This window comes from Hippocampus zosterae, chromosome 2, assembly GCF_025434085.1.
Source record: "Hippocampus zosterae strain Florida chromosome 2, ASM2543408v3, whole genome shotgun sequence".
Lineage (NCBI taxonomy): Eukaryota > Metazoa > Chordata > Actinopteri > Syngnathiformes > Syngnathidae > Hippocampus > Hippocampus zosterae.
The window spans coordinates 21,572,613-21,588,255 of record NC_067452.1 but is presented as its reverse complement, the minus strand read 5'-3'; the positions used below and the strand labels follow the sequence as shown (position 1 = coordinate 21,588,255).

The window sequence follows — 15,643 nt, the reverse complement described above, 5'->3', positions numbered from 1 at the left end:
GGGTTTCGCCAGAGGTCCTCCGGAGTCAGTGTGGTGGGTATGTTTGTGCAGGTGAACAGGTGTTGTGTGTCGTGCACTTGCGTGCCGCATAGCGCACAGAGTGGTGTTGGGTGTGTGTCCGGTGTAATGTTGTGTAGGTAGGAGTGGAGGGCTGGTGATTTGTTGGTTCGGAGTTGTGCTAGGAGTTGTCTGGTTCTGTGTGGTAGGTCTTGCTCTGATGGGTCTATTTCTGGTGCTGGTGCATGTATTACTTTGTTGTGTTGTCTGGTGTCCAAGTGTGTTTGTACAAAGTGGGTGTGTATGTCTTTCATGTTCTGTTTTATGGTGTCGTTGTTGGTGTCCTGTGGTGCTGTGTCTTTGTTGTGTGTGTAGTTGTTGTTGTGGAAGATTGTTTGTTTCTTTTGTCTGGGTGGTGGTGATTGTTGAGTGAGTGGGTGTAGTGGGTGGGTTGGGTGTTGGGCTTTTTGTCTGATTTGCGATGCGTGTAGTTTTAGATGGGTGTTCAGTGGGAGAGTTTTTGTTTCCTCATGCAAGTGTTGTATGTTTGTGTCTTGTGTGCATCCTGTTGCTATTCTGAGTGCGGTGTTCTGTGTGGTCTGGAGTTTTGTCTTGTTTGTGTCCGATAGTGTTGGTGACCATATAGTGTTTGCGTATTCGAGGCGTGTGAGTGTGGTTGCTTTGTATGTGGTGAGTATAGTTTCTTTGGATTTTCCCCAGTGAGTGGTTGTTAAGGCTTTAAGTATTTTGTTTGATTGCTTGGCGCGGGTTAGAGTGTGTTGTGTGTGTTTTGAGAAGGTGAGTTTGGGGTCCCATGTTAATCCCAGTATTTTGGGTTCGCGGACTGTGGGTAGGGTGGTGTTATCTATTTGTAAAGTGAGCCTGTTGCTGTATTCTGCCGGATCCGGTGTGAACAGAGTGGTGGTGGTTTTGTCTGCGTTGAGTGTGAGTTGGTTCTGTTTTGTCCAGTTGTATATGTCGTGGAGATATTTTTGTACTTGTTGTTGTGCCTGTTGTGGTTTGACATGTGTGGATAGAATGGTGATGTCGTCTGCATATGTAACTGTGTGTACATTTGGAGGTGGTTGTGGTAAGTCTGCCATGTATATGTTGAATAGTGTTGGTGAAAGTACTCCCCCCTGTGGTACCCCCGTTTTCGTGTTTCTATGTTCTGATGTTTCCCCCCGGTATTGAGTGTATTGTCTGCGTCCCCTTATGTAGTTGAAGATGTATTTGATGATGATGTTTGGGGTGTTAGTGTTGTTGAGTTTGTTTGTGAGTGTGTGTAGGTTTACCGTGTCAAAGGCTTTGGACATGTCTAGGGCTATGGCAACTGTTCGTTGTGGTGGTTTTTGTTGATTGAAACCTGTGGCTATGATGTTGTGTATGTGGTGTAGTGCTGTGGTTGTGGAGTGTTGTTTTCGGAAGCCGTGTTGGTGAGAGGGTAGTTGAGTGTTGTTGGTAATGAAGGGTAGTATTACCTTTTCCATTGTTTTGGCTATTGGGCTGAGTAGTGCTATTGGTCTGTAAGATGGGCCGAGTGCGTGGTTTTTGTTGGGTTTTGGTATTGGGATTATTTTAGCAGTCTTCCATATTGCGGGGATGGTGTTGGTGTTGAGTGATGTGTTGTAAGTGTGTGTGAGTAGTGTTATTGCTTTGGGGCCTAGGTGTTTCAGATGTCTGATGTTTATGTTGTCTGGGCCTGTGGAGTTGTTGCTTTTGGAGCGTTGTAGTGCTTGTTTGACTTGTTGTTCTGTGATGGTTATGGGCGTGGTGTTGAGTTTTCGTATTTTGCGTTGTAGTTGTCTGTATGTTCTGTTGGTTTTGTGTTGTATTATGTTGGTGAATTGTTTGTTGAATGCTCGTGCTTTCTGTTTGTTGGATATTGCCGTGTGTTGTCCGAACTGTATTGTGGTGTTTTCTGGTGCTTTTTGTTCTTTGTTTGATAGTCTTGTTACTGTGTTCCAGAGTATGTGTTGTTTGTGTCTGTGGTTCCATGCATCCGTTAAGTGTTCTTTCCATAGCTCTTGTTTGTGTTTTTGGATTTGTGTGTCTATTTCTTTGTTTAGGTCTGTGATGCGTGGGTCTTGGTGGTTTTGTTGTCTGATGTCGTTTCTTTGGCTGATGAGTGTTCTGATGTGTTGTGGTAGGAGAAGTGATTTGCTTTTTATTTTTCCGTGGGGTATGTGGTGTTTGTCTGCTGTAAGTATGAGGTTTGTGAGCATGGTGTTGGCTGTGTGGATGTTGTCAGGTATGGTTATGTTCTCCAGTGCTGATTCTATTTCAGAGGTGTATCCTTCCCAGTCTGCTTTCCTGTAATTTGTGTAAGTTTGAAGGTGTTGTTGTAGGCGGAAAGGAGCATGCGTGTTGTGTGTGATTTTGATAGGAAGGTGGTCTGAACTGAGTGCGTGTATTGTGGTCCATGTTGTTCTGTTTGTGATGCTGTTGCTGGCTGTTGTGATGTCCGGTGATGTTGGTTGTTGGTTGATGTTTGTAGGTTTTCTGGTGGGTGTGTTTGTGTTTAGAGTGATTTGTTGGGAGTTTTGTAGTATGTCTGCAATGTGGGTGCCTCTGTGGTCGTCGTAGGGAGAGTGCCATTGTGTTGAGTGAGCGTTGATGTCTGCGGTTAGAATGGTGTTGTTCAGCGAGTTTATGTATTGGAAGGTGTTGGTGATGTCTGTGTCTTCTGTGGCGTGGTCTGGTCGGGTGGTATCTCTGGGGGGTATATACATGTTGCATATGTGTAGTCTTTTGTGGTTGGTTATGTGAATCTTTACGGTTTGAATTTCTGTAGTGTTGGTGTTGATGTTGTTGGGGATGTTCATGGGAGTGAATGTGACTGATTTGTGAATGTATGTGAGCAGTCCTCCTCGTCCCTTGTGTTCTCTGTCTTTCCTAATGCTGGTGTAGTTGGTGAGACGAGGTGTGTTGTGTTGTTTTTCTAGTTTGGTTTCTTGTATGGTGATGATGTCTGCGTGCTGTTGTAAGGCGAGTTCTTCTAGTTCTGTTTTCTTGTTTTGGATGCCGTTGATGTTTATTTGTAGTATGGTCAGTGTGTGTTTGTTGTTTTTGTTGGTGGGTGTTGTTCTTTGTGGGTTGTTCGGGGGTTGTGGTGTTGGGGTGTTTGTTGTTTGCGTGTGTTTTCTGCATGTCCACGTGTTCGTGTATTGGCGGGTGGTGATGCCGGAGCAATGTCTGTGTATCCAGTGTGGGTGTGTTGAGTTGCATCTGAGTGAGGTTTGTCTGCGTGTGATGATTCTATTGCAGCTATTGCAGGTCCAGGTTTGGGGGGGTGGTCTTGTGTTTGTTGTGTCTCTGTTGGAGTTGTCTGTCCGTGTTGCGTTTGAGGGTAGTGTTGGTGAGGCGAGTGTGTTGTTTTGGTCTGTTTGTGCTCTGCTGCCTGTTGGTGTTCTACGAGGTGTTGTTGTTCGTGGTGGTGTTTTGGGATGTAGTCTGCATTTCCATGTTATGTTGTATTGTCTAGTGTTTATGTTTGTGCAATGTTTGTGTACCCAGTGTGGTGTGTGGTGGTTGCATCTGAAGGATGTCTGTCTTCTTGTAATCTGTTGTGTGCAAATGTCGCATGTCCAGGTAGTTTGTTGTGTGTGTGTTTGTTGCGCGCGTGAGTGTCTGTGTGGGCCCCGGATTTGTCTCTATGTCCCCCGCCTGGAGCAAAAGGTCCGCCCGCCACCCTGCCAGGTTCAGGGGGCGGTTAGCCGAAAAAAAACGGCCGTAAGGGCACCCCGTTCGGGGTGCAGGGATTGGTTCCTTGATTTGTCCCCCCATTCGGGGGGAACCCTCCAACTGCGAGTAAGCCAAGGAGTTTGGAGGAGTCTTTTTACAGCGCCCCCTATATGTCGGGGGACAGCAGTAAACTGGGCTTCCGGGACAGGATCCGGATGAACAACTCCCGCTCGGCGCAGGTGATCCGGAACAAGGCATCGCCCCAGGCGCCCGGCCTGGCCGTGAGGCACTCGCCCAACCAGGAGAACGTCCCTGAGGCGGCCAGCCCCGGGTAGGTGCAGAAGAGCTGGAGCTTCAATGACCGCACTCGCGTTCGGACCTCGCTGCGGCTCAAAGCAAGGCCTCCCGTTGACGTGGAGGGTCTGGGAGAGGACAGCGTGGACGACAGAGGCTACTGCGACATTGCCATGGACGAGGTCATTCCCGCCGTCAAGACGCTCATACGAGCCGTCAGGATTTTGAAGTTCCTGGTGGCCAAGAGAAAGTTCAAGGAGACGCTGCGTCCGTACGACGTGAAGGACGTCATCGAGCAGTACTCGGCGGGACACCTGGACATGCTGGGCCGTATCAAGAGCCTGCAGATGCGGGTGGACCAGATCATCGGGCGAGGCGCCGTCCAGGCCGATAAGAAGGCACGACCAGAAAAGGGCGAGAAGACGCCGCCGGAACTGGAGTCTCTGGATGAGCTGAGCATGATGGGACGTGTGGTCAAAGTGGAGAAACAGATTCAGTCCATCGAGAAGTCTTTTTTTATTTTCAATGCCTTTACAATCATACATTCTATGCACATACACTGGTCTAAACATGGTATTCAGATGAATTTTACCTTTGTGGAATATGAATTATGCAGAAAATCTCACTTGTTTTTATCCAAATCAGGGGGCTAACATTTTGTACTTGCTATTGACCGAACAGTACATCACAGTTTCTGTGAGGACAAAATTTCTGGTTCTGTCACAGTCCACCGGAAGCAGAAATTGCTTTCACATCGCGCAGCTGTAACTTGGGCCGATCACAAGTGCTGCTTAACTTGTTAAACTAAATGAAGAGATGCCTCCGTGCAATACTCAGAGTAAGATGACGTTGTGTAAAGGAAGTGGCATGATTTATAGAAGCTAATGGAGTGCTGTGTCTGTCTCCTAAATACAATAAGATCTTTTTAAATGGCTTTTCAATTTTTCTTGCAGGGAAAAATGTACATCTATATATCTACTGTATATCTATAAAAAAAATCCTCGTCTCACCCCTCAGGTGGTGTCCATCCCTCATTCAGCTGGGGTCCTCTACCAGAGGCCAGGAAGCTTGAGGGTTCTGCGCAGTATCCTTGCTGTTCCCAGCACTGCACATTTCTGGACTGAGATGTCCGATGTTGTTCCCGGGATCTGTTGCAACCACTCATCATCTAGTTTGGGGGTCACTGCCCCGAGTGGTCCGACCACCACAGGCACGACTGTCCCCTTTACCTTCCAGGCTCTCTCCAGCTCCTCTCTGAGCCCTTGGGATTTCTCGAGTTTCTCGTGTTCCTTCTTTCTGATGTTTCCAGCACTTGGGACCGCTACATCCACTACAACGGCTTTCCTCTGCCCTTTATCTATCATCAGGATATCTGGTTGGTTCGCCATTACCATCTTGTCAGTCTGGATCTGGAAGTCCCATAGGATCTTCGCTCTGTCATTCTCCACCACCTTCGGAGGTGTTTCCCATTTTGACCTTGGGGTGTCCAGTCCATACTCCGCACAGATGTTTCGGTAGACTATGCCAGCCACCTGGTTATGGCGTTCCATATAGGCTTTCTCTGCCAGCACCTTACACCCTGCAGTTATGTGTTAGATCGTCTCAGGTGCCTCTTTGCACAACCTACACCTTGGGTCTTGGCTGGTGTGGTATATCTAGGCCTCGATGGCTCTGGTGCTCAGGGCCTGCTCCTGAGCAGCCAGGATGAGTGCCTCTGTGCTGTCCTTCAGGCCAGCCCTCTCTAGAACTCTGATAGGACTTCTTGAGATTGGCCGCGGCAGTTATTGTCCGGTGGTACATCCCGTGTAGGGGCTTGTCCTCCCATGATGGTCCCTCTTCCAGCACCTCATCTTCTGTTCCCCATTGTCTGAGACATTCTCTGAGTACATCATCCGTTGGTGCCTTCTCCTTGATGTATTTGTGGAGCTTGGATGTTTCATCCTGGACAGTGGCTCTCACACTCACTAGTCCCCGGCCTCCTTTCTTTCGGCTTGTGTACAGTCTCAGGGTGCTGGATTTGGGATGGAACCCTCCATGCATGGTAACGAGCTTTCGGGTCTTAACATCCGTGGTCTGAATCTCTTCCTTTGGCCACCTTATTTTTCCTGCAGGGTATCTGATCACTGGAAAGGGCATAGCTGTTTATTGCCCGGGTCTTATTCTTGCCATTGAGCTGGCTTCTTAGGACTTGCCTCACTCGCTGGAGGTATTTGGCCGTAGCCGCTTTCCTTGTTGCCAGTTTGAGGTTGCCATTGGCTTGTGGTATACCGAGGTACTTGTAGCTGTCCTCAATGTCTGCTATTGTTCCTTCAGGGAGTGAGACCCCTTCAGTGCGGACTACCCTTCCTCTCTTAGTCACCATCCGACTACATTTCTCCAGCCCGAATGACATCCCGATGTCGCTGCTGTAGATCCTGATTGTGTGGATCAGGGAGTCTATGTCCCTTTCGCTCTTAGCAAACAGCGACATGTCATCCTTGTAGAGGAGGTGACTGATCGTAGCTCCATTTGTGAGGCGGTATCCATGGCCTGTCTTGGTGATTACTTGGCTTAGGGGGTTCAGTCCTATGCAGAACAGCAGTGGGGAGAGTGCATCACCTTGGTATATGCCACATTTGATGGACACTTGGGTAAGTGGCTTGCCATTGGCTTCAAGTGTGGTTTTCCACATCCTCATCAAGTTCGCAACGAATGCTCTTAGGGTCCTGTTCAACTTATACACATCCAAGCATTCAGTGATCCATGTATGTGGCATCGAGTCATAGGCTTTCTTGTAATCAATCCAGCCTGTGCACAGGTTGGTACATCGGGACCTGCAGTCTTGTGCGACTGTTCTGTCAACCAGGAGCTGATGTTTGGCTCCCCTGGTATCTCTACCAATGCCCTTCCGTGCTTCGCTCATGTATTGATCCATGTGTGCACTTATCTAGGCCGCAACATGAGCTTCCATGTTGTGGAGAGACAGGTTAATGGCCGATATTTGGATGCGACTGCACCCTTTGTGGGATCCTTCATGATCAGTATCGTTCGCCCTTCGGTTAGCCATCCCTCAGCAGCTGGTTCATTTATGCTGCTCGACGCTCATGGAGTGCTGTGAGTTTCTTTAGCCAGTAGGTGTGGACCATGTCCGAGCCTGGTGCTGTCCATTTCTTCATATCTGAGACTCTTTCCTGTATGTCTGCCACTGTTATGGTAACTGGATTCTGTTCAGGGAGGTGTCTGGGCTCCTCTCTCAGGGAGACCAGCCATGGTGCACTGCTGTTATGTGCAACCTCCTTCTCCCATATGCCTTTCCAGTACCTTTTAGGACCCTGCCACTGAGCGTACACTTTCGCAGGTTGTGTTGTGAACAGCCTGTTTATTCGTCTGGCCTCATTCTCTTTCGTGTACCGCTTTAGGCGGGTGGACAAGGCTTGGAGCCTTTGTTTGGCAGTTTCGAATGCTTCAGGTATGGTCATCTGGATTTACCTCTCAGGTATCGGCCTTTTCATCACACCTCTCTGGGCCTCCGTCAATGGACTCACATCTTTCTGAGCCGCCTTGATCTTAGCCTCCAACCGTCTTTTCCATGGTCGGTAATGTATCTCATGGCTTCCATGGTTGCTCTTATAGCCAAGCATCTCAAGGATCACTGATGCTGAAGCGTATATAAGTTCATTTCCGTGATTGTTACGGTAGGGTTCGCCCTCAGAGCTGCATTCACACTTTCCATGAGACTTTCAGGTGGTACTTCACATAGCCGTTGTAATCGGTTTCTAGGTTTCCCAGCTTTCATTCTTGGCATGATCTTAGCTTTCAGGTCAGTTGCTGCCTCGCTCAGCATTTCATTCATTCACAGCACTCCCAATCTCATCATCTGCATTCACTCTGGTATGAACTCCTCCTCTGATCTGGCAGCCTGGGGCCCCTCACCATGGAACCTGCATTGTACCTCATCAATCTCAAGTTGTGACAGCAGTTGCCGTTTGTGGATGTTGGAACACTGAGTTACGAGTTGTTTCGTGGTCACCCGTGACTGTGGGTTTTGAAGTAACCATTTAGCCCAGATTCTCTGCATGTAACCTCTCTGACTAGGCTTGCTTGAGTAGTAGCATTCCAACAGAGCCATGTTATTGCATCTTGCCCATCTCCGCTCCATTTTTCACCAAGGTGCTCTGGTTCCCCAGCACCTGACGCAGACCTTGTTTGGCCGGGCGACCTCTGAGCTGGCATGTCATTCATTTTATTGTCTCTCATCATTGTATGAGGTACGCATTAGCGTGAAGACTCTTGCCCAAGGACCCACACTGGATGGTGTTATGTGCTCATTTTTTGCCCCAAGCGGGACCCAAGCGAACCACCGTCTCCCGTACGCCAAACCTTACCAACTGAGCTATCCAGCTATATATATATATATATATATAGACTGTGTGCGCGGGCCGAGGGGAGGGAGGCCGGGGACTGGTGGGTGTGGGCGCCGCTGTCCGGGATGGGACATCCGGGCACCATGAATGCATCGGGGGGCGGGGGCTCCGGCGGGTGACGTACTTGGAGAGTGTCTCGGACAGTGGGGAGCGGAGGGACGGGCGCTGGGGGGGGGCCATCGTGGGGGGGCGGGCCCCTATGCGGGATGTGCCACCGGACCATGGCTGAGGTGGCTGATCTCAAGAAGTCCTATCGGTGGCTGGAGGGGGCTGGCCTGGGGGACAGCGCAGGGGCGCTCATCCTGGCTGCTCAAGAGCGGGCCTTGGGCGCCGGAGCCGTCGAGGCCCGGAAGTGCCGCGCCGGACAGGGCCCGGGGTGTGGGTTGTGCGGGGAGGCGCCTGGGACTATCCGGCACGTGGCTGCGAGGTGTGGGATGCTGGCAGGGGGGGCCTGCGTGGAGCGCCATGGCCAGGTGGCTGGCGTGGTCTGCCGAGGCATCTGTGCGGAGTGTGGACTGGGGGCCCCGGGGTCGGAGTGGGGGGCACCTCCGAGGGTGGTGGAGGGTGGCGGAGCGGGGATCCTGTGGGACTTCCGGATCCAGACTGGCGGGATGGTGGTGGCGAGTCAACCAGATGTCGTGGTCGTGGATGGGGGGCGGAGGAGGGCCGTTGTGGTGGATGTGGCGGTCCCAGGTGGTGGAGGCATCGGGAGGGGGGAGCATGGGGGGCTCGGGGAGGGGCTGGGGAGGGCCTGGGGGGTGGGGGTGGCGGTCGTGCCTGTGGTGGTCGGGGTGCTCGGGGCAGTGACCCCCGGACTGGATGGGTGGTTGCGACGGATCCCGGGAGCAGCGTCGGACATCTCGGTCCGGAGGTGTGCGGTGCTGGGAGCGGCGGGGGTACTGCGCGGGGCTCTCGGGCTTCCTGGCCTCTGGTGGAGGACCCGAGCTGAATGAGGGACGGACACCACCCGAGGACACCTCCTATTGGCTCCATGATAAGAGCTCCACCCAGCAAAGAATTAACCCTTTAAACCCTGATTCTGAGCTTTCACAGTTATTTACCGCCATTTGCGTAATATCTACAGTATACAGAAATTTGTGGTGTAGATGCGAATTTAGGAGAGCAGGACAATATATCGCATTGCAATTGGAGCAGCAGCTTGGTTGATGATGTCCCCAAACCGGCTCATCTATTATATTTGTCGTGCAATACAATGAAAATGAGCACAATTGCAAAACATAGGCTTCTTATATTTTAAAATAAAATAATCACATGTTTACCGTTCTGGGTTTTCTACAATCATGAATGGAGGCATTATTTACAGCAGGTTGACAGCAGTGTGATCGAGCAGATTAGATGGAGTCGAATTTGAATGGGGCTTCACTGATTTATTTCATACAATTCATATCTAAAACACAGTTGAAAAATATTTGATTGTTAAAATATTTAAATACAAGAACTATATCAAGAAATTAACAAAACATACAGTTTTTTTAATTAGGAGAAAAGTCTAAAAACATATCACAAATGACAAACGTTGTGCCTCTCCTCCTCCTGTTCTTCAATGAAGCTGATCACCCTCCAGCTCCCGTTAGAAACATCGTGCTGCTGAAGGTGTGCCGGCAGAATGGTTGTGATACAGGAGGTGCTGTGGACTCTCCCAGAAACGAGGACCTAGTTTAGTTGTAGATCCAGTAAAACATAGTGCAAATGTGACATTATTTATAATGCACAGTTACAGTCTTGTGAATATTAAAAAATGTACTTCATGTAATGCAGGAAGCGAATAATTCAAACGAACTAAGGCAGCAAACAGTAAGAGCAAAATCGTGTTCCAAACATTAACTTTAACTCTTTTTAAATGTCAATTAGCTTGTGAGTAATAAGACAAAATGTGACTGTCAGACAGAGAACTGTCAGAGCAAACGGCAGATTTTGGAAAGTCCTGCCGAAATAAATCTGCACCCGACTGCGACTGTCAGCATTGAACTGCCGCCATTGCTGTCAAAGTCAGACACATCTCCGAAATCGTTGGAGCAAATTTTTAAGCAGGCTTCATCTTGATAAATAGACCACGTATTTGACATTTACACCATAACGTTACCGCCTAAAATAATCGTAAAACAAAATTTTGTGTAACAACAAGAGTAATATGTACCCCAAAAGCTTTCAAAGCGTCTGAAAGTTTTCTCCTCCGTTTTTGTTGGGGCTTGGCTCGAAATGCATCATGATTGGCCGCCCGAAGTCCACGTGTCTGTCGGACGTGCTCTCATTGGTCTACAATACCATCACGGATGAATAAATACTCAAAGGGCTTGCCAGGCAAGCCCTTTGAACCCTTTAAATACTCAATGGGCTTGCCTGGCAAGCCCTTTGAGTATTTATTCCATATTGCCCACTAGTTCACTAGTAAGGTCATTTTGACGCTTACTAGTGAACATGTAAGGCCATAAATGTGCCCACTAGTTCACTAGTAAGATCATTTTGAGGCTTACTAGTTGACATGTAAGCCACAAAACGCCCGCTAGTTCACTAGTAAGATAATTTTGAGGCTTCTAGTGAACATGTAAGCCACAAAACGCTCACGAGTTCACTAGTAAGGTCATTTTGACGCTTACTAGTGAACATGTAAGCCACAAAACGCTCACTGGTTCACTAGTAAGGTAATTTTGACGCTTACTAGTGAACATGTAAGCCACAAAACGCCCACTAGTTCCCTAGTAAGATCATTTTGACGCTTACTAGTGAACATGTAAGCCACAAAACGCCCACTAGTTCCCTAGTAAGATCATTTTGACGCTTACTAGTGAACATGTAAGCCACAAAACGCTCACGAGTTCACTAGTAAGGTCATTTTGACGCTTACTACTGAACATGTAAGCAACAAAACGCTCACTGGTTCACTAGTAAGGTAATTTTGACGCTTACTAGTGAACATGTAAGCCACAAAACGCCCAATAGTTCCCTAGTAAGATCATTTTGACGCTTATTTATGAACATGTCAGCCACAAAACGCTCACTAGTTCATTAGTAAGGTCATTTTGACGCTTACTAGTGAACATGTAAGCCACAAAACGCCCACTAGTTCACTAGTAAGATCATTTTGACGCTTACTAGTGAACATTTAAGGCCATAAATGTGCCCACTAGTTCACTAGTAAGATCATTTTGACGCTTACTAGTGAACATGTAAGGCCATAAATGTGCCCGCTAGTTCACTAGTAAGTTCATTTTGAGGCTTACTAGTGAACATGTAAGCCACAAAACGCCCACTAGTTCACTAGTAAGATCATTTTGACGCTTACTAGTGAACATGTAAGCCACAAAACGCTCACTAGTTCACTAGTATGGTCATTTTGACGCTTACTAGTGAACATGTAAGCCACAAAACGCTCACTAGTTCACTAGTAAGGTCATTTTGACGCTTACTAGTGAACATGTAAGCCACAAAACGCCCACTACTTCACTAGTAAGATCATTTTGAGGCTTACTAGTTGACATGTAAGCCGCAAAACGCCCACTAGTTCACTAATAAGGTCATTTTGACGCTTACTACTGAACATGTAAGGCCATAAATGTGCCCACTTGTAGTGCTAGTGACATTACACTGTACTTGCATTAAATGCAAATAAGGATGATTACGAAAACATGTAACGGTATCCTATTTGCTGTACGTTTCAAAATAGTATCATCCCACCAGTCAGGGCTCATGATTTTGGAAATTCTGTGCCCACTTAGTTTTTTAAAACAACAATGGCGGACAGCGTCCTGAGACGTATTCGGCGAAGGTGCAGGGCAATAGAGAGTGCCTGTCGTCAAGGGTCTGCCGGTGAAAGTGAAGCACGCGCGATAAACATTTCAATTGCTAATTTAAGAAGAGTTAGTGACCAGTTTAGCGCTGACACTATTCAAAATTTGATTCAAAGTCTAATAGATCTCCGAGCTGTCATCATTGCGGGACCCGCTCCTAATGGTGGATGTGTTTGTTCCCATGTGGCACATCGTTTGCACACAGGTAAAATGGCTACCATTTTTTTGTCATTGCTTTTTTGTATGTGTTTTTATTCGAACTACACACGGGTTTTACTGACGACTTGCTGTGACTTACCTTCTACCACCCTGTCAAACGTCGTTTTATACCAGTGGTTTTCCTGCAAATCAGTAGACTATTAAGTAACGCGATGGCTATACACTTATAAGCAATAACTAGTGATCTTTTAGTTATTCAATTATAAGTTTGAATTATTTTTTTCTTGAGTAAAATGGTTAGAGAAAATAGCTGCTCACGCTTTTGAAGCTGCATATACTTTTATGTACATCTGTGTCTATATGCCTGTACTATATACAGTACTGTATATAAAAAAACACGTAGTGATTCATTTGCTTGAATTCCTTAATCCTTTTATTTCCATACTTTAGGTAGACGAGGAAGACCAGCACTTGACATTACAAGGGATCAAATTGAACTGCTCCCCACTCAGGGCTTTACAGTGAGAGCCATCACGGAGATGTTGTGTTGTTCCTCTTCATACCTGCATAAAAAAATGAAGTTTTTTTAGATTTCAGCCGGAAATAGATTTACTCCCATTCATGATGTTGACCTGGAAGAGCATGTCAGAAGATTGCACAGCCAATTTCCCAGATCAGGCTCGGAAGCAAGTGTTCTGCTACATACTCTTGTCCCTTCATGTATATATCATTATATTCATTGTGAAAGTGTACTTTCTTTATTGTGTTGTTTTATGAACCTGTTGCAGATGATGAGGGCATACCTGCGTGCTAATGGTATTGTAGTACAAAGAAAAACTTCCGGAGTGAACGCTGGCGAATTTTGGACGCCGCTACTCCCCGTGATTTTTTGATTTTTAAGTCCATTTCATGTCAATTTTTTATCTTTTATAGCCGACATATTTTATGTCGACCTGCTTTTATGGTCACCGAGTGAACAATGATCAATCCACACTCGATCGGCCGAACTGTCATTACCTGTCATCGAGTATTGAGTTGTCGTTGAGTTGCGGCTAGCGGCTAGCTTACCCACTAACTGTTGCCGCTTCCCGACTTCATTACTCCGGTCCGGCTATGTCAATCAGCTCCACTGAGCTCAAACTCAACTTTAATCAACACGGTCCACCACCGCCTGCTCTGCTCCAACACCCGGACATCCTTTACGTGCCCCGGCGAAGGTGCACTCACCGGGGCTCACGCCGAAACTATCAATACGACAACTCCAGCTCCATCAGGTCGTTCTGGTCCACCGCTCGCCGCCCACGGAAGAACACCGGACGCCGTGCGGATGCCTCTGTGTTGACACGCGTCCCGAGGTCGGATAGCATCGCGGTCGCTCGCAGCTGCACTCCTGTCAACGTTGGCCTACTGAACATCCGCTCCCTTACGAGCAAGGGCCAGTTCGTCCACGACCTCCTGACAGACCGTGAGTTTGACATTCTGTGTCTGACTGAGACCTGGCAGCAGCCAGATGATTATGGTACTCTTAATGAAGCTACTCCACCGGGCTTTGTTTATCACGCTGTGCCGCGCACGACTGGGAGGGGAGGCGGCCTCGCGATGATTCTGCGCGAGGATTGGAAATTTGCACCTGTAAATGTGCCTGCTTTTTTATCTTTTGAAGCGACTGTTATACAGCTCTCTGGATCAACTCCCACACTGATTGCCACTATTTACCGTCCACCAAAACCAAACAAGAATTTTATCACTGACATTACTACACTCCTCACTCATCTGTATACACTATCACCAAATGTGATTCTCTTAGGAGATTTTAATATACACATGGACAATATCAATGACTCACTTACCAAAGACTTTACCTCCTGTCTGGACAGTTTTGGTTTTCAACAGTATGTCAACTTTCCCACACACAGTAAAGGACATATTCTGGACTTGATCTGCTGTATTGGATTATCACCAACAAACTGTAAAACCGATCTCCTCCCATACACAGATCATCTATTGCTTTCATTCAATGTTAACCTGTCATTTTTCAAATCCAACCCACAACGCATTATACATTTCCGTAAAATCAAGGACATTAACCCGGACAATTTAGAATCACTTATCAACAACCTCCCCAGTACTGATTGTCTTTCTACAACAGATGAGTTTTTGACACACTACAATACAAATCTCCATAACATTCTCAATATCCTGGCCCCACTCAAAACCCGAACTGTCTCCTTCAACCAAACAGCACCCTGGTTTACCCCTACCCTCAGACAACTTAAATCAAAAGGCCGTCAACTTGAAAGATTATATAGAAAAACTGGACTCGCCATTCATAAAGAAATGTACACTACCCACTTTCTCCATTACAAGGACTCACTATCGAAAGTCAAATCAATCTTCTACTCTGGATTAATCAGTTCCAATGAAGGCAACCCCAGATCACTCTTTTCACTCATTTCTAAACTCACTAAACCTGCTGACACTCTTCCCTCACATCTCTATTCCACTGATTTTTGTAATACTCTGGCCTCATTTTTTACATCCAAAATCCAACTTATCCACCAGCAACTCACCCCTTCAGCTGCTCCTAACCCTCCTTCTCCATTCTCCCCGGTTCCTACCCACCTATTCTCTGCATTCACATCCCCATCTGTCCACCAAATCTCCATCTTAATCCAGAAGTCCAAATCCTCTACTTGTCAGCTTGACCCTCTCCCTACTGTTTTAGTCAAAGCTTCTATCCCGGCCCTCTCCCCTCTCATCACTAACATTATTCAAACTTCCCTCTCTACTGGCATTGTACCATCTCATCTCAAAACTGCTGCTGTCACTCCCATACTGAAGAAACCTGGCTCTGATCCCTGCGACTTGAACAACTTTCGTCCCATATCAAACCTTCCGTTCATCTCCAAACTTCTAGAGAAAACAGTAGCTGCTCAACTTCACACCCATCTTTCCTCCAATAAGCTATACGAACAATTTCAATCTGGCTTCCGTCCCCTCCATAGTACTGAAACTGCCCTCCTCAAAATATGCAATGACCTTCTTCTCTCTGCTGACTCCGGTTCACTCGCCATCCTCCTCCTGCTTGACCTCAGTGCAGCCTTTGACACCATCTCTCACTCCATCCTCCTCGACAGACTCTCCTCCATTGGCATCACCAGCATCCCCCTCTCCTGGTTCCGCTCCTATCTTTCTGACCGCACCCAGTTTATCCAGCTCAAACGTTTTAGATCTCACCCCTTTCCCCTCACTTCAGGTGTTCCTCAGGGTTCTGTCCTTGGCCCATTGCTATTTCTA

General features: G+C 47.4%; 2 protein-coding genes across 2 annotated transcripts in view; one reads left to right on the top strand and one right to left on the bottom strand.

Annotated features, from left to right (window-relative positions):
- LOC127596313 (uncharacterized) overlaps positions 1-15,643 on the bottom strand; it is a 747,551-nt gene that overhangs the window by 571,009 nt on the left and 160,899 nt on the right. The window lies entirely within an intron of this gene.
- On the top strand, positions 3,705-5,130 carry LOC127596310 (potassium voltage-gated channel subfamily KQT member 4-like). The gene is given in 1 exon segment (XM_052058622.1): positions 3,705-5,130. A coding segment is annotated over 1 exon segment (777 nt). The 5' UTR covers positions 3,705-3,851; the 3' UTR covers positions 4,629-5,130.